Genomic DNA, 22,969 nt, shown 5'->3' with positions numbered 1-22,969 from the left:
CCGGCGGCCGCGCCGCGAAGCTCTCCCCGCACGGACGCGCCGCGAGAGAAGACGACAGTGTCCCTCGTCTGCCTGCAGGACTTGAACCTGGAGGGCCGGAAGCGCCGGCGGCTCAAGAAGACTCCAGGGCTCCCGACAGCCACCCGCGAAGGCTGGAAGGGGCCGCAGTGACACGGGGGCACTCGGCGAACCCGCGGGGACACGATGGTCAGAGTGCCCTAAGACAGGCGCACGCTGCGGGCCAGCAGAGGGCAGCGTAACCACTCCGGGCCTGTCCCCGCTGACAGCCGCGCTCCACCCCGCCCCGCCTTATGTTCCGGCCCCGCCCTGCCCCGCCCTGCCCCGCCCCTGCCAGGGTTTCCTAGAAGCAGCGGCTGCGAGTGCTTGCCCTCTCGTTAGCCTGAACCCCAGACCCCTGGGGCACAGAGCGCTGAGGCCATCTAGGCTTGGCACTGAGGGGACTCATCAACAGTGTATTCCCAGGCTTTTTAGAATGTTTCAATTTAAAGTATCAGTTTAAATGATAAAAGCAATGGATGCTTGTGGTGTAAACTGTGCAAGCAACTCAAATAATTACAGCAGACAAGCACAAAAAATTAAAAGTTAGTGATTTCTCACCTTGCCACTTTTTAGTAGAGAGAAGAAAAATGTCAGAGCCCTTTTCATTATTAATTATTATACAATTCAACCTTATTTGAATTGTTTTTAAATAGGTTTTTAGATTATGATGTCAGATGGAAAATCTTATCACTCAATCCGAATGGGCTTTCAATTAAATGTAACAAGCTCTTACTGGGTACATCTCATCACATGGCAGAGAGAGATTGGGCTTTGGCGTGGGTTCGAATGCTAGCTTTGCTACTTACCAGCTGTAGGGCTCTAGGTGAGCTCCTTAAACCTCCCCAAGCTTGATTCATTTCAGCTGAGAAAATGGGGAAATTATCTACCAGGTACTGCAATTTTCAGAATTAAATGAAATCAAATACATACAGCACCTAACATTTTAGGCAAGCAAATAAGAGAGGACACAATAAGTGTTAGTTTCCTTGCCCTGTGTTCAAAGCTTTGTAATTGAGTGAGAGTCACGATCGGGGTGCTGGTGGGGGGAAGGCAGATACACACTAGTTATTCCATATACAGGCTTCAGTAAGCACTAAGGAAGTACAGTAACTGTCCCATCCCTTATGTCCCACTAGAGCTTTCTTCACATGTAATACTGACGTGGCATAAAAGGGTGTATTTCGGTTTCTCAAAGACATACACAACTGTGCTACTGAAGATGAGGTACCATCATACGATGCATTTATTTACTTATCTAGCCAAGATCCTAAATGTGACAGCCTTTTAGGAAGGATGAGACTTATGTGTGAAATGACAATCAGCATGCTTCTAAAGCCTTGTTTCACAGTAATTAGACCACAAGAAAAACACACTTCAACTAACCACTTGTGCACATATACTTTAATATTTAGGCTTAGGTGAAGACACCTTAAATGGCAGGTATTAAAATATGTTTGGGAAGACAACCCAAGAATTGCACAATCCACAACAAAATTCGAACGTCTAGGCCACATAACTGTGTTTTCAGGCCTGAAAATCTCCTGAAGCTGTTCCAAAGCTGCTTTATTAACTGGACAGGTATATTTAAGCTTTAAAATTTTTTAAACGTTGATCTTTTTTCAAAGGCACATGGAGATTCTCTTAATATTAAAGATATAACATTTACTTCATATTCCGTGACCAGACCTTTTTGGTAAGTGACCTTCATATGGATTATAAGATTCTCTACATGCCTTTACACAGCAATACATTTGCCAGCTCTAGCTCATACCTGAATGCTGTGGACAACTGCCTTGCACGCTGGGCTGGGACCCAGGCCCTCACAGGCTTGCTGAACTAACTGGACAGTTTGTCAAATAGCAGGAAATGCAACCTGGCTTCTCTCCCTCTTGCGTGTCAATGGCGTACACAGTGCTAACAGCCAACGATTGTTCAATTTAGTCACAATATTTTAAATCAAAGTTCCATATTCTTAGATCAGAAGGTACCAAAGAAAGCCACCCCTATTGATGGAATTTTAAAAACTACACAGTTGCAATTATAAAAAAGAAATTGGTTAAAAGGCAAAATGTGTCCTTTACATACTTATTTGACAAATGGCAACAAACATTCAAAAATTTAGAGTCAGTGCATTGGTGACAGCTATCACAAAATTGATTACACTGGTTTCAGCTGTCTCAGAAACAAGCTTCCTAAGTTGGAGACCGTGTCCATCTTAGCTGGGTTTTCACACCTCAGTGCTAGCACCTGCCGTCAGACCACCACTCAGCACCAAAAACAATCACCAGCCCCTCACTGAGGTTTTAAGTTCTTCTGGCAGTCTGCAGGGGACAATGGCCTTGACTTCTTGGTTAGAGATTTAAAAAAAAAAAACAGCATTTAACATTTTAAAATTGGGAAACAAGTCCAGATGAGGTTATAAACTTTTCTATCTGAAGGCGCAAAGAACAAAGTTGGCAGGTAGCTGATAAAACCAGGCATATATAAATACAGTTTAAAACACTTAAAAAGTATAAATATTTGTGTATTGTTTTTCCTCCAGTCTGGCTGTTGCTGAAAATACCTGCTAGTTCCACTTGGTAACGTTATTTCTGAAAGATGACTGCTGGAACCTTTGACGCTCAAGAAGACATAGAGTCACCTTAATTCATCAAAAAGGTCATCGCAAAGGGCATCGTTGCCCGAAATTCCATAGAGTTGCCTGAAAACTGAAATAACTTAAGGCAGAATTTTTTAAAATATTTAGGTAGTTCAAATCTAAACAGAATGGCCTGATAAAGTGCAGATACATAATTATCAAACATGTACAAGAATAATACATGACGTGCGAAAAGAGACTGCAGAAAGGGCTGGCTCTTTTGCTAGTTAAAAGTTTTAAGCATTTTCTTCCTTCGCAATTGCTGATGCAGGAGACACACAGCCTAACCGGGCAGCCTGAACTCCCAGGAATGGTTGTAAGATGACCAGATGAGGCATAAATTTCTTGCCTATTAATAGTTTCCCGGCTGTTAGAAGCCTACAGACATTGGCAAGCAAATGTGATCACAGGTTTTTCTTGTCCCAGGGCAGGAATGCCACAAGGGACCACAATGGGGGTCACACTGTACATTGTTTACAACGGGCACAAACACACAAAATGACTTTTTTTCTTTTTTAGCTTATTAAATCCAGAATGTTCCGAAGAAGGCATCCACCAAGGGTAAAAAGTCCCAATGTCACAATGATGACAAATAACAGCTATATTCACAGAGACCCAATCAGGACACACGCAAAAGCCACAGGCTTTCCCAGCGGGAGGATGCAGGCCTTTCCAAAACCACCTGCCTGGGCCTTCTTCAGAGGGGCCAAAGCACCCATGAGTCTACCCACCCAGCACCCCGCCCCAGCATAGGACACAGCTCGGCCTTCTGGCACCTGAGCTTACTTTTTAGACCAAGTGACACAGACGATGCAAGTAGAAGACAGGACGGGCCATGCCAGCACACCTTACAGTGGGAAGTGAGGTCAAACGACCTCGGTTAGGAGATGGGGTGTGAGAAAGGGCCACTGCCCAGATGCGAGAGCCCAGCCAGGAAGTGAGTGCGGGTGCGGCCTGCGCGCGGAGTCTCAGATGAAGTGAATCCAGCTCTCCTCGCACTCCCCGCGCGGCATGTGCAGCGCATGGTTGCGGCACGTGAGGCTGTAGTCGCGGCCGTCGTTGTTGTCCCAGTACTCGGCGCCGGCCACACAGTAGCGCAGCGCGAAGTGCACGCGGGAGCCGAGCTCCAGCAGGAAGGGCGGCACCGGGAAGCCGAAGGTGAAGACGTCCTCGGCGCCCTCAGTGCCCGCCGGCCCGCGCCACCGTGCCACAGCCTCGTGCACGCTGCGCCAGTCGGAGAACGTGTAGCGCACCACCACCTGCTTCTCGAAGGCCAGGTTGCGCACGCGCGCCGTACCGCTGATGCCCAGGTCTGAGCAGGTGACGCGCTCCAGACACACGAGCTGCCGCCCCAGGCGCTCGCCGAAGTCAGGGGTCTCGACGGGCGGCGGGAAGTCAGGCACCAGGCACTGCAGGGTGAACTCCAGGTCCTGGCTGCTGCAGCACAGGTCCGAGTTGATGTCGAGCCGCGACAACACGTGCAGTGGCACGGACGGGTCGTCGCCCGCGTTGAACACCTTGACCTGCGCCAGCTCCAGGCCCAGAGCGTCGGCGAAGCGCACGCGGTGCTGCCGGCTGCAGCCCGGCCGGCACGCAGCGCCCTGCGCGCCTGCGCCCTTACGGCGGCGCTCAGGCAAGCTGGGCAGCGAGCGCGCCCGCCTTAGGATAATGGGCCGCAGGCAGGGGTCGCAGCCGGACGGCGCGGGCGGCGGCGGCGGCGCGCTGCCCGGGCTCCCGGGGGGCCTGCAGGGCCGCGACTCCCGGGCCGCGCCGCCGTCCAGGTCCGAGAGGCAGCTGAGGCTCCGCGGGGCGGGCTTCCGGAAACCGGCGGCGGCGGGGAGGACCGCGGAGCCTGGGCCTCTGAACATGGCCCGGCCGGCCGTCGAGCGATGGGGAGGTGGAACCGAGGGGCGGCCTTCCGACCCCGCGTCCGCTCCCTCGGTGTCCCCGGCCGTGCTCAGCTGCCCCTGGGGAGGGTCCGCCGGAACCTCTGACTGCAGGGGATCCAGTGGGCCGGCTGCGCCCTCCCCTCGACAGCCACTTCGCCCCTCGAGTCCTCGCCCCTCGAGTCCTCGCCCGGGTTTTTCGCTTTGGGCAGCAAAAAAAAAAGCTGATTTCAATCGAGTGCTTGCTCTCGTGGAAGCTTTTCGGGGCCACCGCGGAGCGCGGGGTGGCGCCGGCCTTCTGCTTCCTCCCGGGTGCCTGGGGGAAGGCGGTGTCCGCCCAGCGGCCGCTCCCACCCCCGGGGCCCTGGCGTTACTTACACGGCTGCAACTTGTCGGTGCAACTTCCCGGCGAGCCTCCGCCCCGCCCCTCGTGACGCGGCCGCGCGCTGACTCCCGCAGCCCGAGCGCCGCCGCCGCGCTTGCAGCAGCGCGCCGCAGTCCGGCCTCCCGCCCGGGCCCGGGAAGGAAGGCCGGCGGCCGCGTCAAGTGTCCTCGGCGATCGCGAAACAGGTCTGATCAATCTCTGTCCGCGTCTGCCTGGCCCGCCCGCCGATCGATCATAGTTCCGCGTCTGCACAAACGGAGGACCAGGAAAGTGCATGCTGCTGGTCCTCGGATTTCTGGGTTAATGGGGGCGGGGGAGGCGTGCAAAGCCCGGCCTTTCCAGGAGCTCGTTCCCAGGCTGACTTTAAGCCTCGAGGCTAGCCAGCTCTTTGGACGTTTGCACTGCAGCATGTACCCTAGGCCAGACCGAGGGAGCCTCGCTGCGTAGAGGAGAAGCGTCCTGTCCCCACGGCACCCACAATGCTTTGCCGCCCGGGACCGTCCCCGGGGGTGGGGAGCAGGCGGCGTGGCTGCGGCTGCGGCTGTCTCGTGGCGCCGCGCCGGAGAGGAAGATGTGGGAGTAACAGTTCATACCCTGGGGTGACATATGCGGTTGCCTTTAAGCAAGCAGCCTCTGGCGCTTGGGACGCGTTTCTGGAGCCAGAATCTCAGACTTTTAGCTTTGTTCCGATGGGAGCCGGAACCGTCAGGGAAACCGGAGCTTGTTTTCTGCGTCCTTAGGGACCCTGCAGGCTGTCATCTGTCTCTAATTTGGTGCAGAAAACGGCACAGCCTAGGGTGTAAAGCTTGCCAGGTGAAGGCGAGAAGATGGGAGTGCACCAGGCTAATTGGAGGAGGGTTAGTAAAGAACGTTTTCTACGCCCAAAACGAATCAAGCCGTTGATTATGGTATAATTCATTCATTGTGAGGGCCCGCATGTGTTTTTTATTCCCATCGTATGTACACTGACCAAAATGGCACACGTGCTTCTTTTGAAAAATAACACAGCAAAGTTTTAGGAAGGAAATAAAAATCTTCTATAATCCCACCTCTTCCATTTTTCAGAGGCAGGGGATATTATGGAAGAAAGAAATACGTATTCACGTTCAAATGGGGCACTTTTAGTAGCCCACTCAAAATAAGAGGCGAAAAGCAACCTTGGGTGGTACAAATCAACAAAATGTCACAAAGAGATAACATCGTGTGACGTGTATGAAGATACTGATATGACTTTTTCGTGGATTGATGTGATAGTGAAGGCAGGAGACTTGAAAGAGAGCCTCCACAGCAGAGTTTAAGCTCCACAAGAGCAGGGCATGTGTGTAATCCTGCCGTTTTCTAGGCACTCCTGTAAGTGTTTGTTGAAAGAACGAACGAATGAATGAATGAATGGACATGGGAACTTCGGAGCAACACCCGACCTTAATTAGCCCCACAGATTTCCACAGCATGTTATTTCCAAGGGGATTTTGTGTGTGGGTATGTGTGGGTATGGGGAGAGAGAGAGAGGGAATCCATTTGTAGTAGTGTGATCTTGTATCTAATATCCACTGTGAAAAACAAACAAGATTAAACCGTAAATAGAAGGCAATATCCTTCCACCAGTTTTTCTATACAATTTGAATATTTAAGAACAAACAAGTGAAAACCAACACAATACTGGTGATAGGACCGTTTGCAGTCAGTACTTACCGACACTTCTATTGCTTCTAGTTCCGGTGGTAAGGAGTCCTTTCCAAATATAAGAGGAATAAAGAAGTTACTTCCCCTGCTGCCATCATCTCCCAACAGACTGAGCAAGAATATTTCGAGCGCTACAGCAAAGGTGATGTAAACTTTGAAGTAAAATCTTATTTAGATTTGTTGGGTTTCTTTTCCTGTTTGTTTCTTGTGTGTGTGTATGTGTGTGTGTGTGTGTGTGTGTGTTCAGGGTATTTATTAACTACGTGTCTGTTTTTTAGACAGTCCATCAAACCCTAGATGATGATCAGCCGTGTGACTTTTTCAAGAAAGGGAATAGGGTGAATAAATCTTATCAGAAAAGCAGGTAAATCGTTTTTCATGTAATTGCTTTATCTTGCAAAAGGCACGTTATCTCAGTTCTCCAGATTGATATGTGTGGTTGGGAAAAAATATGTCTGTTGATAGGAAATATATATTTCTTGTCTGGCAGAAATGATTTTAAACATTACTAGTTGGTAAAAATTCCAGAGGTCATAATTCTTGCACTGTTAGCAGAATCCACAATTTTGGGTAAATCCCTTAATCATCTGTCTATGTTAGTTTCCTTTTATATAAAAAGGATACTGTTAACGTTTATGGATGCACACAGACAGCTAGAGGTAAATGAAAGTTTTAACAATATTGGCTATGAGTTCTAAATAATGGCAATTCCTTTATCCATTTCGTCAACATTTACTGAGCACGTGTTATGCTACTGGCAATGATTTAACCTCCAACGTGTTTATTTGTTAAGAAGTGACACATTTTCAAGTAATTGCTTAGTGTGGTGGAAACACAGACTAATGTAAACCAGACAAATGAACCTCTGAGGTTTCCACAAAGCATGTTTACCACCCAATTCTTTTTTTTTTTTTTTTTTTTTTTTTTTTGCGGTACGCGGGCCTCTCACTGCTGTGGCACAGGCTCCGGACGCACAGGCTCAGCGGCCATGGCTCACGGGCCCAGTCGCTCCGCTGCATGTGGGATCTTCCCGGACCGGGGCACGAACCCGCGTCCCCTGCATCGGCAGGCGGACTCTCAACCACTGCGCCACCAGGAAAGCCCTACCACCCAATTCTTTTAAGCCCACCAGACTGATATTGCTGAGAAGTATTATTCATCTTGGCAAAATGCTACGTTCTTGGTAAATAAGTCAAAAAGAAAATATTTTCAACCCTGATATGAGACCCTGTCTCAGAATAAATTAGAGGAAGGATCAGTTGCCATGCTGGTAATGCACACGGTATTCACAACGTCTACTTCCCCGCCATTCGAAGGATTGCATTAAACCTATTTTTTAAATTCGTATTGTGTTAAAAGGTATGATTTTATTCCTATTCCTCTAAACAGTTTTTCTGAGTGTGTTTTCTATTTGAAAACACTTTGATAAGCTTTTGGTTTAAGGTGTAGGTTGTATATGCTACACTTTTCCTTAAGATTTTTGTCAGCTCAGAATTACCACCAATCAGTGATTAAGTTCTGTAAAACTTGCATTTTACATCCTGTTTACATTTAATTGAAAATAGGTATATGAAAGAAAGCTGTGGATTTTACTTGTTCGTGTTATTAAACACTGCTCATCATTAACAGGACAGAGTCCTATGAGAGATGTTACTAATGTTTAAAATGATAATATAAGCACTTTATGAAATGTTAGTGTTTTTCTTAAAAGCTAGTGTTTGATGTAAAATGGAGTCCATGCATGGACTCTGGCACCTGCTCTATGATGTTTCCTAAGTAGAGTGTGAAGTGGAAAATTGTCCTGTAACAACTTCTGTGAGTTTAAAGGCCTCACATTTTCTAATGCCTCGCGATAGCTGAAATATACCACCAGGGGGTTCTTTTGGTTCCGTTGTTCAATCATTGGCTGGCCAGTTTTTGTCAGATGGACTAAGAATTGCAGGTTTATTTCTCGCAGCAATATGAATGCAGGCCCCTCTTGGAATAAAGTACAGCGTCCAAAGAATTCAAGAAAAAGGCAGAGTAAATCCCAAGTCCCCCATCTCTCGTCCCAGCCGAAAAGCAGTCTCGGAGGATGTGTCCCCCAACCAACTGAGGATAAACTGAAGGAAAGCATTTCCCCGGAAGGAAACCCCAAAAGGAGTCCCCTTGGCTACAGGTGTCGGGGGTCCTCAGGGAACAAGTTGTTTCTGGACTTTCAGACGATGAAAATTATCAAAGAAGATGCTGAGGAGGACAGCGCCAGTGACCTCTCTGATTCAGAAAGAATCCCCGTCCCCCCTTCTCCCCTCACGCCTCCAGATCTTCATCTTCGGGCCGAAGAGATCGATGCGGCTCACTTCGATCTGCACCCAGGGCAGGGTCCCACCCAACAGCCCGAATACTCCTACCCTGACTTCCTCCCGGCCCCGTGTAACTCCTGGGACCTGCGGGACATGGCTGTGCTCTTGCACTCTGAGCGCAGGACAGAGGCCGTGCCCAGAACCGGGGGGCTGCTGGGGAAGTACATCGACAGGCTTGTCCAGCTCGAGTGGCTGCAGATCCAGACTGTCCAGTGCGAGAAAGCAAAGGGGGCCAAGGCGAGGCCTCCCACTGCCCCTGGGACCTCGGGGGCTCTGAAAAGCCCTGGGAGGAGCAAGCTGATTGCCAACGCTCTGTCCAGGCCTCAGCAGGAAGGGCCTCCGAAGTCAGGCCCTTCACGAAAGAAAGACGTGCACCGCAAAGAAGTCCATCCATCCTATTACACATGTGAGGCTTCCACCAAACCCCTCGATGTGCTGAATAGCAGCAGACTGTGTTCTCAGAAGCAAACCCTGGACGTGCAGACAGAGGAGAAGAAAAAGAAATCCAACAAGAGCTCCAAGCTGCAGCACTGGGATCTGTCCTGTGGGGACAGCGGTGACCCTAAGATCAAGAGTAGCGTGAACCTTCGCCTTCCCAGGCAGCCAGCAGTGATCGGGGACTCCACGGACACCTACAAGGCCTCCAGAGCGCCAGCACATGCAAGTCTTAAGCAAAAGGGAAATGCAAATAATTGTGCTCGAGCCACTGTATCCAGCGAGAAAAAGCTCAAAACAAATGGAGTAAAACAAAACACACACAAATTCAAATCATAACTGAGACGATGAATTGCAAGGACCTGCAGGTGCCTCAATATTAGAGCTCTTCCAAAAGTTACAATACTGTGAATTTTAAGAGACTTTGGGATTACTGACACTGAAGAGGTTGACCAGTTCTTTAGTCCACGCCACGCCCACCCAAGCCACAACAGGGTGGTTTCCAAAGAAGGGTGTCTTTCAGTAACCATATTTTGCGTTGACAGTCTTAGGCAAATGAGAGCCCTTCAGATAAAAATTAACCAAGGTCTGTGCCGTATAAAGAAATAAAACGACAGCTCTCCAAGGGAAGAGTAGACTAAACTTCTGAAACCTCAGCCAGGCCACGTACAGCGCAGGTAAACTAGTGCGTACTGCTTCAAACGGTGTAGAATCCTGAAGGTCTGAAATAGGGCTCTCTGCATCCTCATCCTAAACTATTCAAGCAGAAGGTCCGGGCATCTCACTCCTGGGGAAGCTTCGGCTCTTCCTCGAGTTACGGAGCAGCTATTATGAGCAAAGTCATTTATCACTAAGCTGCCTGTTCCTTCCAGACAGTGGAATCTAGTGCTTTCAAACACTTTCCCTGATATGGGTTTAAAAAAAACAAGGCCGGGCTTCCCTGGTGGCGCAGTGGTTGAGAGTCCGCCTGCCGATGCAGGGGACGTGGGTTCGTGCCCCGGTCCGGGAAGATCCCACATGCCGCAGAGCGGCCGGGCCCGTGAGCCATGGCCACAGAGCCTGCGCGTCCGGAGCCTGTGCTCCGCAACGGGAGAGGCCGCAACAGTGAGAGGCCCGCGTACCGCAAAAAAAAAAAAAAAAAAGGCCTTTTCAATTTAGAGGTGGTGGCGAAGTCCATTTCTGTATTCTCTAAGCTGAACTTAAAATAGCGTGCAGGCTTCGTCCCAGTGGATGTCGGCGGGTCTAAGCACAGTTGTTAGCACGTGATGGGAGGAAGAATGAAACAGTTGGCACCAGAATCCCCGGCGTGTGTGGCTTCTCTGAAGAGGTGCCGTGGGAAAAATCATCAGAATGATGATCTGTCTTCATTTGCAAGAGCAGGACTTTATAATCTTGCTGGGAGCAAGGAGTGGGAGGGCGGACCATGGATAAAGTTACTGAATGTCTTAACCTCCTCACCTGGCCCTGCGGCTTCCTGACTCCCCTAAATGCTTCTTATTTAACTGCTGTTAAGTCACATCTACTTGTCCCTATGGTTGTGCTGAGAGATTTCTCTTGATATTATGGTGAATATCCGTAGAACCTTTGCTTGACTACTTCTTGATGTACAGTATGTTTTAATGACTGTAGCTGATTTTATCCCTTCAAACGATTATTCTATTTGTTTTTTTACATATATATTTGTTTCTGTTTTCTCACCTTTGGGACAAATGAAAAACTCGGCACTTTTCATCTGAAAATATTTACTAACTCGCAGACTTTTCACCCAGTAACTCAGTGTCATCCAAGGCACTGTTTAAGTTAACATAAAGACAAGATGCGTTTATAAATAATTAAAATAATAGGCCGAAGTTGAATATTAAGATGCCCTTTTAAAATCTGATTTTAATTGTATTAAACAACAAAAATTTTTACGGTAATTTTTTTTCTTCTAAGACTGTTTTTTACAGAGTCCCTCTTATATTCTCTCTCACACCACCCTACTGGAGAAAGCACTGCTTACAATAAAATCTTATGCATTTTTATAAATGAACAAACGATGTACATCTGGCAGGCATTACTTCCATGGTTCGCAATTATACTATAACTTTTGTACTCAGTATAAGTATAGTGTTTTGAAAACAGTGCTAGTCTTACTTTTCCTTTCTGTGGTTCCTGAGTGGCACCCCACATGTCCCTCGACGGCCCTGCTCCAGTGAGTACAGATGGGTTAGTCCTATATACACTGCCGGCATGTATATAGGACCCAATTCATGAGTCGTTCTCTGCTAGATTTTTTTTTTTTTTTTTTTTTGCGATACGCGGGCCTCTCACTGTTGTGGCCTCTCTCGTTGCGGAGCACAGGCTCAGCGGCCATGGCTCGTGGGCCCAGCCGCTCCGTGGCATGTGGGATCCTCCCCGACCGGGGCATGAACCCGTGTCCCCTGCATTGGCAGGCAGACTCTCAACCACTGCGCCACCAGGGAAGCCCTCTCTGCTAGATTTTTATGCAGCTCTTTATGAAGTATTCCGGGTCGATAAATCTCTGTAAGCACATTACATATATTTACACACATCTATATACACATATATACGCCTGATGTTAATCCCACAGGGTTTATGCTGAGCTGCCGCCTCTACCAGTAATGCACCTGTGCAGGTACCCTCAGAGACCTTTCCCGGCCTCGCGTATGTCTGAGCTGATTGAGAAATGCTGAGGTAATGCCTCGAATGTTCCATTTGTTCCTGGCTCTTTGACTTGAAGTTGGTTGCTTAATTTGGGGGGATAGCTGTAATGTCACATGTTAAGACAGTTTTAAAAGCCTGAAAAAGTGGCTTGTTTACTTTTTTGCCTCGGGTTCGTAGTTTATTTTAACCAACATTATTGTGATTGGATCAGAGCTCCTAATGAATACAGGTTCATTATGGAAGATAAGCACAATTTTATGATTTCTGATGCACACATCTTAATGCACTAAACGCGGCAGATAAAGATCTTGCCATTCAAGCAGACAACATTGGAGAGTTGAGTCAGGAGCTCATTCAGTTCATCAAATCGAAGCCATTGAATCTTGTGACATGAGTCATTGCATTTCTAAGAAGTGCCTCTCATTTCTGTGGAGTTGTTTACATACATGTTGCATTTAAACCAATTAAAATGATCCAATAAAATAAAATAAATGGTAGCAAAAAAAACCCCCCAAAGTTTAGAGACTCTAAGAAGAACTGCTTCAAGCTTAGGATCAGGGGAAAAAGTTGTAAAAACAGTACAAAAATGAATTACAAATATAGATCAGTATTAGCTACAATTGTTTAGGTTGAGACTACTTCTCAAATCTTTAATGACTAAACTGGCTGCAGGTTTGTAACTTAACTGGAATAGGGTGGGATTGGTGGCTATGACAGAAAAGATGGGGGAGAGGATATCATTGATTAGTAGTGGTTCCTAGGCCTATTTGGTTAGTTTCCAGAAGGAAGAATTTCTACCTTCCATGTTTAAATATTATCTATTTCCTCTTTCCTTTGTGCTCATTTACGTGAGTAGTAAAATAAAAATATAAAACTCTTGGTGGTACCGTATTTCAAGGTAATAGAGAAGCAGCACTTATTACTTATTCATGTACATGTACAGAGCACCATTCAAAATGGCCTGAAAATATTCAGCATGTTATTTGCTGTGTAATTATTGTATGCTTGGTTTTGTATATAATAAAACAATACACGTAGGTTTTTGTGAATCTGGACTTTTTCCTTCCTTGAGATCAATTAAACACTAGAAAAATATTGCCTGGATTTTTCTGGTATGGTTTTCATTTGCCTTTTATGCAGTTTTATTTCAGAGTTTGTCTTATTTCTCTCCCTGATTAGTTCAAAAAACTACTTGAGGGGGAAATTCTGTTCCAATTCCTTTCTTAATACTGAGCAGCGTGCATGGCAGCAGTACTAGAGGCATCTGAGGAGCACCCCTGGCTGTACCTTTCTTGGGTCCCTCTTCCTTTTATGACCCCCAAAGGTGGTTAGGGAAGCAGATGAAAATGCAATAAAATTGACATAACGCGGTAGAAATCTATTGCACGTGAACTTACGCATCCAGAAATGAGTCCCGTGTCTTTTCGAGGAAGCCCCCCGGCTGGGAGATGGCAGTTGTGGGCAGCTACTGGCGTAAGCATTCTGAAAGGTTTCCTGCCCCTCCTTCTAAACTCACTCTGACAATGAGGCGCCCTCTTTTGAGTCTACCAAATAGTGGCAGTTTAAAAAAATAATTTTGGGGTGTAAAAAAGCAAGTTCACTGAGTAAATTTCAATCTTACTGACTTTATTCTGTGATTCACGAATCAGCAGCATGGAGTCCAGCAGCTAGAAAGGAGCTCTGCAGGGCTGTATAAAATGGAACTACAGGCAGAAGGGAGCCGGACGAGAAAGTTATACCAGCAAAAAGCAGATTGGTGGTGTCAAGGCCGCCTTCCTTTAGGGGCCAGGATGGCAGGGGGCGGACCAGGCAGGCGGCTGAACGAGTCCCGACTGGGCTGTTCCGACAGACTGGCTGAAGATTCCGTCTGGGGAGAGCTGAAACTAAGTCTCGGTTTGGTGAAGTGGGGCTTAGCATAAGCGACTCATTTGGGGCCTGCTGTCTTGTTTTTAACGGGGTTTACAAATAATTTTTTGATAACTTGAAAGTTAACCATGCTGGAGGTTTTAAATCATTTGTTTGTACAGAAAATGGTAGATTATCTTTGGATGCGGCTCTTTTCTTATCCACGAGGTGGCATGTAAACCTTTTCGGGAAGCACTGAAGCGGTTCTGTGAATGCCTTCTGCCCAAATGGAGACATTTTTCTTGTAATCAAAAAGACATGGGGAGTGGGGAGGACTGTTTGATTTCAGACACAAGAAGATTAAGACTTTTCTCTTTGAAAGATTTAAGGATTGATTTGAGCAAAAATCAATTCAAATTGAGCAGCAGCAAAGCCTTAGAGGTTCGGAGCACTACTTACTTCCCAGACAGGAGCTGAGGGCGGAAAATTTTATAGAGAGGATGCAGAAGCAAGGAAATCATTTGATTGGCTGTGGCTTAGGTGGTCCTGCCATTTGGGAAAGCCTGATTGGCTGCTGGTGAGTGGGTTGTTTTTCCTGCTCTTGAGGCATTTGCAGGAAATACTCCGCTTAGGGTTTGGTCTGCTTAGGTAGGCGAAGAAGGGGTTAAAACCACCTCAGTCCAAAAGCCTCCCTGCATCGACTTTGATATCATAAAACACTATTTATAGCATAGAAACAATGCTCCATGAAGGAACATAAATCATTCGTTTATAAAAATCTTCAGAGAGACCCTGTTTCAAAAAATACCAATCGTATATCTGTCCTCAGCAATTTGGTATTTAAGGAATTAACTGTGATAACACTGGAAAATATATATGGAACTTTAAAAATGGGAGAGTCGTACATAGAACTGTCCCAGCTTGCATGATATTTTAGAGAAAACTAATGATGCATATTTAACTTTCGATCCCGTTCAGCTAGCACAATTTTAGGCCTTACTCCTCGTATTGTGAGCCCCACTTCAGACCCACTAATGGTGAAGGAGTTCAGAACACACCACCCCGAAACACGGCGCTCTGGCGTTTGGATGATTTTGAGTTAAAGGCACTCGAAAAACAGCAGGTACAAGACCAAACACTCCTACCTTTCTGCATTCTCCTAAAAGCAGGAAATTACATTCCTCTATGAAAGATGTGCTCCTTATACCAGGAGGAAAGTAACGTTTCTCATCGTCAGGGATGAGAAGTTGAGACCGAGAGAACTCTACACAAACTTGAGTTGTTCAATGATTCTTAACTTCCTCTAGCCGTCCACATCGTGGACGACAATTGCCCACTTTGTTCAACCTAATATAAAAGCAAGTTAGTGTCACCATTTCTCTGGGTCTTCATTCTTTATGAAGGCTTCTGGGTCCTGGAAGACCCGTGTTGAATAAATTGGTGTGCTTTTCTCCTGTTGATCTGTCTCATGTCAATGCAGCTGTCAGGCCCAGCCAAAAATAACCCTAAGAGGGTGGAGAGGGGCAGAACTTGCCGCCACAAAATATGCCTCTTTGGCATGAGGATTTTTTTAGGCTGATCATTTTTGAGAAACAGCAGACACTGGAGAGGCTTTGAAAACTGAGACGTTACCCTTTTGTAAAAAGATATTTACATTAAGGGAAATCTCCGTCTGTAAGGGTGTCTTCCTCTCTGTGCCTGGAAGAGGAGGATGAACTAAATCTAGAAATTCTTATCAGTCTTATCAACTCTTATATTAAGGCAGGAGTTAAACCTGCATAACAACGATACTCCCGTTTCCTGTGCTTTTCCTGACAACTTCCTTTTTCACTCGCTCTCCCAAATCCAACATCTTTTTTCTTTAGCTGGAGATGGTATTTATGGCGGCTGGGCCGTGTCTGGGAGTTCCTCACTTTTCCTGGGTGTCTCCCATGTATGCAGGGAGCATACAGGTTATTCAACTTCTGTTGGTTTTCCTTGTGTTAATCTGTCTCTTATTACAGGGGATGTCAGCCAAGAGGCTAGAGGGTAGGGGAAACATTATTTTTCCTTCCCCATGTCAACTACAAATTGGCGCTTGCCATCCACCTCTACAAGGGTTAAATCACATGTTGCTGCAGCTGCTGACCATCGACACCCCCTGAAAGGAGCTCAGGGTGGAGAGCAGAGATGAGGCACTCTGTGCTCTGAAAAAAACTAGCACAACAGGTCTTCAGATAGTTAGATATTTCCATGAGTCATTTTTAAGAGCCCACTTCTTGTATCTCCTCGTATCTAGAAAAGCACTAAAATCCTTCATGGTGACATCTGCTCCTCGTTGACTAGCAGAAACCTTCTGCCAAAAGATATGTGTTTGACTGCATGTACTCCCCCCTTCACCAAAATCACATCTATACTGACCTTCCCCCCAACCTCTTTGGAGCGACTTCTCAGAGCTCTCTGAGATGCTGTCTCCCAGGCTACAGTCCTCATTTTGCCCCCAGTACAACTTAACTCACGACTCTCACATTGTGCTTCTTTTTTTTTTTTAAGTTGGCACTCACAAGGGTAAAGGTAAACGCTGGCCTCCAGAATCAGAGTCTGTGTTTTAACAACATCTTTGGAGGTTAAAGTTTGAGAAAACTGCCTTTATGGCGCTTAAAGACTGCAAGGTTGAAGTGGCTGCTTTGATAGCATCTCACCTGCTGGACCAGTCCCCTCTCATGCTTTGGCCACTAACAAAGCCTTTTGCTTACCCCCGTCTACTTTCTCCAGGGCTTAAAGGCACTTAGCTGGCTCTTCACCTCAAGAATAGGTCACTACTCAGCCATCAAAAAGAAGGAAATTTTGCCCTTTGCAACAACATGGATGGACCTGAAGGGCATTATGCTAAGTGAAATAAGTCAGACAGAGAAAGACAAATACTGAATGATATCACTTACATGTGGAATCTAAGAAATATAACAAACTAGTGACTATAACAAAAAGGAAGCCGACTCACAGATATAGAGAACAATCAAGTGGTTAGCAGTGGGGAGAGGGGTAATATAGGGTAGGGGATTCAGAGGTACAAGCTGTTATGTATAAAATAAGCTAAAAGGATATATGTAGGGAATATAGCCAATATTTTATAATAACTATAAATGGAATATAATCTTTAAAAATTGTGAATCACCTGTAACTTATTAATATTGTACATCAACTATACTTCAATAAAAAAGAAAATAGGACACTAACCTGCATGCTTCATGGCTCTGATGACCTGTGCCACAGGTGGGTATGAAGGAGTGGAGGTTTCTCAGAACACATCCACCTTGAGTATGTTTTTCTTACATCCACACTCTTCTATTTTTAAACTCCAGGTGTAGAGAACTCACCCTCCCTTCAGCTGACTTTTTCACATTCTTCATTCAACATTTTGGCCAGGTTTGGTAGGGTCACCACTTCCTGTCACCAAGGTTTTCCTCTGAACTCATCTCTCTGGAGATGTCCACCTTAATAAAGGAAACAGAAAGAAAAGGAAGGCTTGGCCCTTTTCCTGTGTTGTTCAATTTTCTAAATACTGAAATGAAATGCTTTTTGCTAACAGGTCTTCTGCAATAATGAATGATCTACCAAGTTTAACTGAAAATATTCTAATTTAAAAAAGAAGCATATATTTTTACCTCAACAGGATAGCTTATGTGGGGAGACAAAGTAAATAGCCTCAAATCTTTACCTCCCTTCTTCTTCCCTAAAAAAGCATAAAAACATTTACATACATAAACAACTGAAGAAAGAGCTTGGTGATGCTACTATCAGAATACTTGCACAAAGCGAAAAACGCTCCAATCTGTTGTGTTTGGCAGCATCCCCCCCCCCCCAATTGTTCATCTACAATGATTAGTTGAACAAATAGGGGCAAGAGATTAAAATCTCTCAAAGGCAATTTTCTGGCCAGCTCTTGGTGGCGGACTCAAAATACTGAAACGTAAGGGACCACTTCTGATCAACCTATGTGACTACAAAGCACCCAGATAGGAGACAAACATTTGTGAGTCACTGAAAATAAGACAGGAAATACAAGTGATAAATTATTTTATTCTCTCATGAAATCTAACACATTAGATGTGTTCCCCTGTATGTGTGTTAGATATTGGGCTACAACTGGATACGTGATATTAACATTGGAGTAAAACTACACTTAATAATAACTTGGATTTTTTTTATTTTATTTTATTTTTTACCGCTGGAGTCAAATTCACTCCAGTGACTTTTTTCACCAATATTGTATTGTAAAACATTGTGAACATACAGAAAATTTGAAAGAACTGTGCAAGGAACACCCACATGCTCAGTACCCAGATCCTGCATGAACACCTGGCTCTCGGCCCGTCTGTCCATCCTCCGTCTGTCCGTCCTTTTCTGGGCACCTGGTTCCCTTTAGTTTCTGCGCCTTTGGTCTCTCTCCAGAGGCTCCAGGCAGTTGTTGTTTTATGTTTTGTTGAAAGGTGATCATTCTATAAGGCAGGGCTGGGCTTGTGGGAACCACTTCCCCATTTCTGGAAGCACAGCCCTTCCTTGGGTTGTCTTCTGTTTTGTCTCTTGGAGACTGCTCTCAGAAGTTAAGCTTTTCCCATGACTATGAAGAAACAGACTCTCCCCTCTTCTCTCTAGCTCCCACCAGCACAGTAGGGCATGGCTGTGGGTCCCACTGGGACACCTTCCTTCCCTCCTTCTTCTGTTTCCAGGTGGTCGCTTAGGTTATCTCACCTCCGTGGAGAAGGCGTCCAAATGTCCGACTCTGGACTCCTCTATGCATATGAGGTATCCCCCCCTCCCAACCAGCAGCATCCCACTGAGGGGGCAGGAAGAAGGCTCATACCCGACCATTTCCCTTCTTTGATGTTGACTTGACCAACGGGAGAAATTCGGTTTCCTCGCCACACTCAACGGAGGAAGTGATGGGCACTTTTCCGTTATCCTTCTCTGAGTCCTGCTGGCCACCACAAGGCCCTTTAACTCAGCTGGGCACAGGGCTCGGCCAGCCAGCCACTGTCCGAGCAGAAGTCTAAGCCAGGCTGGGACGCCAGGGCCTCGGCTTGCAGCGACCCTCGTGCTTGACCAGTGATCCGCAGGAAGCTCCCGTCCCATTCACAGGAAAAATCCAACTCACTGATTTCCTGAAGTGGAAAGAAAGCATCCCATCCATCTGCAGCAGGGAAGGTGGGATCAGCTCTCACTGCAAATGAGGCCCAAGGAAGCCAGCTGACACCCGCCCCCCTGGACTCCTCACCAGTGGGTGGGCTGGGACCAGGAGACTGGGCTGTGGTGCAGGTTGTGGGCCACAGGGTCAGTCCTGCCATTTGGGGGAACGCTGAGGTGTCTGGTCCTAACTGTTGGTATCTCTTTTTAGAACGTTGTGAACTACTGCTTCTTTATTCTCAGTTAATGACTCTACTCACCACTTCCTGGGCCAGTAGAAACCTCCCATAAAACATGCTTTTCCCTGAAAAGATGGAAGATGAACATGTTTCAGTCGTCTTGACTAACAACCCTGAAAATGAAACTCAGTGAGTGCCTGGCAACTGTAGGAACCCTGGTTGACAGGGAGAATCCAAGACAAAATCCTTGCCTAGATGCACTCACCATGCGTTTATCATTATGAAAAACACTGAGAAGACTCTGGGAGGGCTCACGCCAAGGAGTACTTCCCAGAACTTCTGCTGCCAGTGTCCTTGTCCCCACGGTGAAACAGAGCCACCCCCTACCTCTGTAGGAGTCCCTCTAACACTAGCAGATACACCAGAAATACATCTACACATGGAACAACTCCTACAGAACACCTACTGAACGCTGGCAGAAGACCTCAGACCTCCCAAAAGGCAAAAAAGTCCCCACGTACCTGGGTAGAGCAAAAGAAAAAAGAATAAACAGAGACAAAAAGATAGGGACGGGACTTGCACCAGTGGGAGGGAGCTGTGAAGGAGGAAAGGTTTCCACACACTAGAAAGTCCCTTCGCGGGTGGAGACTGTGGGTGGCGGAGAGGGAAAGCTTCAGGGCCGTGGAGGAGAGCGCAGCCACAGCGGGGCCGCGGAGGAGAGCGCAGCCGCAGCGGGGCAGAGGGCAAAGCGGAGAGATTCCCGCACAGAGGATCAGGGCCGACAGGCACTCACCAGGCCGAGAGGATTGTCTGCTCCCCCGCCGGAGCGGGCGGGGCGGGGAGCTGAGGCTCGGGCTTCGGTAGAATCGCAGGGAGAGGACTGGGGTTGGCGGCGTGAACACAGCCTGCAGGGGGTTAGTGCACCACGGCTGGCCGGGAGGGTGTCCGGGGAAAAGTCTGGAGCTACCGAAGAGGCAAGAGACTTTTTCTTCCCTCTTTGTTTCCTGGTGCGCGAGGAGAGGGGATTAAGAGCGCCGCTTAGAGGAGCTCCAGAGACGGGCGCGAGCCGCAGCTGAAAGCGCGGACCCCAGAGACGGGCAGGAGACGCTAAGGCTGCTGCTGCCGCCACCAAGAAGCCTGTGTGCGAGCACAGGTCACTCTCCACACCCCCCTTCCAGGGAGCCTGTGCAGCCCGCTACTGCCAGGGTCCCGGGATCCAGGGACAACTCCCCCGGGAGAACGCACGGCACGCCTCAGGCTGGTGCAACGTCACGCCGGCCTCTGCCGCCGCAGGCTCGCCCCGCCCTCCATGCCCCTCCTTCCCCCCGGCCTGAGTGAGCCAGAGTCCCCGAATCAGCGGCTCCTTTAACCCCGTCCTGTCTGAGCAAAGAACAGACGCCCTTCGGCGACCTACATGCAAAGGCGGGGCCAAATCCAAAGCTGAGCCCCTGGGAGCTGTGAGAACAAAGAAGAGAAAGGGAAATCTCTCGCAGCAGCCTCAGAAGAAGCGGATTAAAGCTCCACAATCAACTTGATGTACCTGCAGCTGTGGAACACCTGAATAGACAACGGATCATCCCAAATTGAGGAGGTGGACTTTCGGGGCAAGGTTTACGATTTTTTCCCCTTTTTCTCTTTTTGTGAGTGTGTATGTGTATGCTTCTGTGTGAGATTTTGTCTGTATAGCTTTGCTTACACCATTTTTCCTAGGGTTCTATCCGTCTGTTTTTTGTTTGTTTATTTTGTTTTTTCTTTTAAAAAATGTTTCTTCCTAATAATTATTTATTATTTTAATAACTGTATTTTATTTTATCTTCCTTCTTTCCTTCCTGCCTTCCTCCCTCCCTCCCTTCTTTCTTCCTTCCTTTTCTTCCCTCTTTCTTCCTTCCTTCCTTCCTTTCTCTCTCTCTCTCTCTCTTTCTTTCTTTCTACTTTTTCTCCCTTTTATTCTGAGCCGTGTGGATGAAAGGCTCTTGGTGCTGCAGCCAGGAGTCAGTGCTGTGCCTCTGAGGTGGGACAGCCAACTTCAGGACACTGGTCCACAAGAGACCTCCCAGCTCCACATAATATCAAACGGCAAAAATCTCTCAGAGATCTCCATCTCAACACCAGCACCCAGCTTCACTCAACGACCAGCAAGTTACAGTGCTGGACACCCTATGCCGAACAACTAGCAAGACAGGAACACAACCCCACCCATTAGCAGAGAGGCTGCCTAAAATCATAGTAAGTCCACAGACACCCCAAAACACGCCACCAGACGTGGACCTGCCCACCAGAGAGACAAGATCCAGCCTCATCCACCAGAACACAGGCACTAGTCCCCTCCACCAGGAAGCCTACACAACCCACTGAACCAACATTAGCCACTGGGGACAGACACCAAAAACAATGGGAAGTACGAACCTGCAGCCTGCAAAAAGGAGACCCCAAACACAGTAAGTTAAGCAAAATGAGAAGACAGAAAAACACACAGCAGAAGAAGGAGCAAGATAAAAACCCACCAGACCTAACAAATGAAGAGGAAATAGGCAGTCTACCTGAAAAAGAATTCAGAATAATGATAGTAAAGATGATCCAAAATCTGGGAAATAGAATAGACAAAATGCAAGAAACATTTAACAAGGACCTACAAGAACTAAAGATGAAACAAGCAATGATGCACAACACAATAAATGAAATGAAAAATACTCTAGATGGGATCAATAGCAGAATAACTGAGGCAGAAGAACGGATAAGTGACCTGGAAGATAAAATAGTGGAAATAACTACTGCAGAGTAGAATAAAGAAAAAAGAAGGAAAAGAACTGAGGACAGTCTCAGAGACCTCTGGGACAACATTAAATGCACCAACATTCGAATTATGGGGGTTCCAGAAGAAGAAGAGAAAAAGAAAGGGACGGAGAAAATATTTGAAGAGATGATAGTTGAAAACTTCCCTAATATGGGAAAGGAAATAGTTAATCAAGTCCAGGAAGCACAGAGAGTCCCATACAGGATAAATCCAAGGAGAAATACGCCAAGACACATACTAATAAAACTGTCAAAAATTAAATACAAAGAAAACATATTGAAAGCAGCAAGGGAAAAACAACAAATAACACACAAGGGAATCCCCAAAGGTTAACAGCTGATCTTTCAGCAGAAACTCTGCAAGCCAGAAGGGAGTGGCAGGACATACTGAAAGTGATGAAGGAGAAGAACCTGCAACCAAGATTACTGTACCCAGCAAGGATCTCATTCAGATTTGATGGAGAAATTAAAACCTTTACAGACAAGCAAAAGCTGAGAGAGTTCACCACCACCAAACAAGCTCTACAACAACTGCTAAAGGAACTTCTCTAGGCAAGAAACACAAGAGAAAGAAAAGACCTACAATAACGGACCCAAAACAATTAAGAAAATGGGAATAGGAACATACACATCGATAATTACCTTAAATGTATATGGACTAAATGGTCCCACCAAAAGACACAGATTGGCTGAATGGATACAAAAACAAGACCCATATATATGCTGTCTACAGGAGACCCACTTCAGACCTAGAGACACATACAGACTGAAAGTGAGGGTATGGAAAAAGATATTCCATGCAAATGGAAACCAAAAGAAAGCTGGAGTAGCAATTCTCATAGCAGACAAAATAGACTTTAAAATAAAGACTATTACAAGAGACAAAGAAGGAC

The 22,969-nt window shown here is 46.8% G+C and overlaps 3 protein-coding genes across 3 annotated transcripts in view; 1 reads left to right on the top strand and 2 right to left on the bottom strand.

Annotated features, from left to right (window-relative positions):
- Positions 1-22,969, bottom strand: part of SYCP2 (synaptonemal complex protein 2) — a 108,504-nt gene that overhangs the window by 73,383 nt on the left and 12,152 nt on the right. The window contains exon 2 of the mRNA XM_060032888.1: positions 17,158-17,414. The gene's annotated coding sequence lies outside the window, so the exon portion shown is untranslated. The remainder of the gene's footprint in view (positions 1-17,157; positions 17,415-22,969) is intronic.
- Positions 1,340-4,634, bottom strand: PPP1R3D (protein phosphatase 1 regulatory subunit 3D). Its single transcript, XM_060033319.1, has one exon. It carries the CDS (start codon positions 4,564-4,566, stop codon positions 3,667-3,669), a length of 900 nt encoding a protein of 299 aa, XP_059889302.1. The 5' UTR covers positions 4,567-4,634; the 3' UTR covers positions 1,340-3,666.
- FAM217B (family with sequence similarity 217 member B) lies at positions 5,576-11,691 on the top strand. Its single transcript, XM_060033318.1, has 4 exons — positions 5,576-5,826; positions 6,683-6,794; positions 6,931-7,016; positions 8,610-11,691. Exons 1-4 carry the CDS (start codon positions 5,576-5,578, stop codon positions 9,766-9,768), a joined length of 1,608 nt encoding a protein of 535 aa, XP_059889301.1. The 3' UTR covers positions 9,769-11,691.

The sequence above is a fragment of the Delphinus delphis genome, chromosome 15 (genome assembly GCF_949987515.2).
Source record: "Delphinus delphis chromosome 15, mDelDel1.2, whole genome shotgun sequence".
NCBI classification, from domain to species: domain Eukaryota; kingdom Metazoa; phylum Chordata; class Mammalia; order Artiodactyla; family Delphinidae; genus Delphinus; species Delphinus delphis.
The sequence above is the reverse complement of the archived record's forward strand: the minus strand, read 5'-3'. Positions and strand labels throughout refer to the sequence as shown.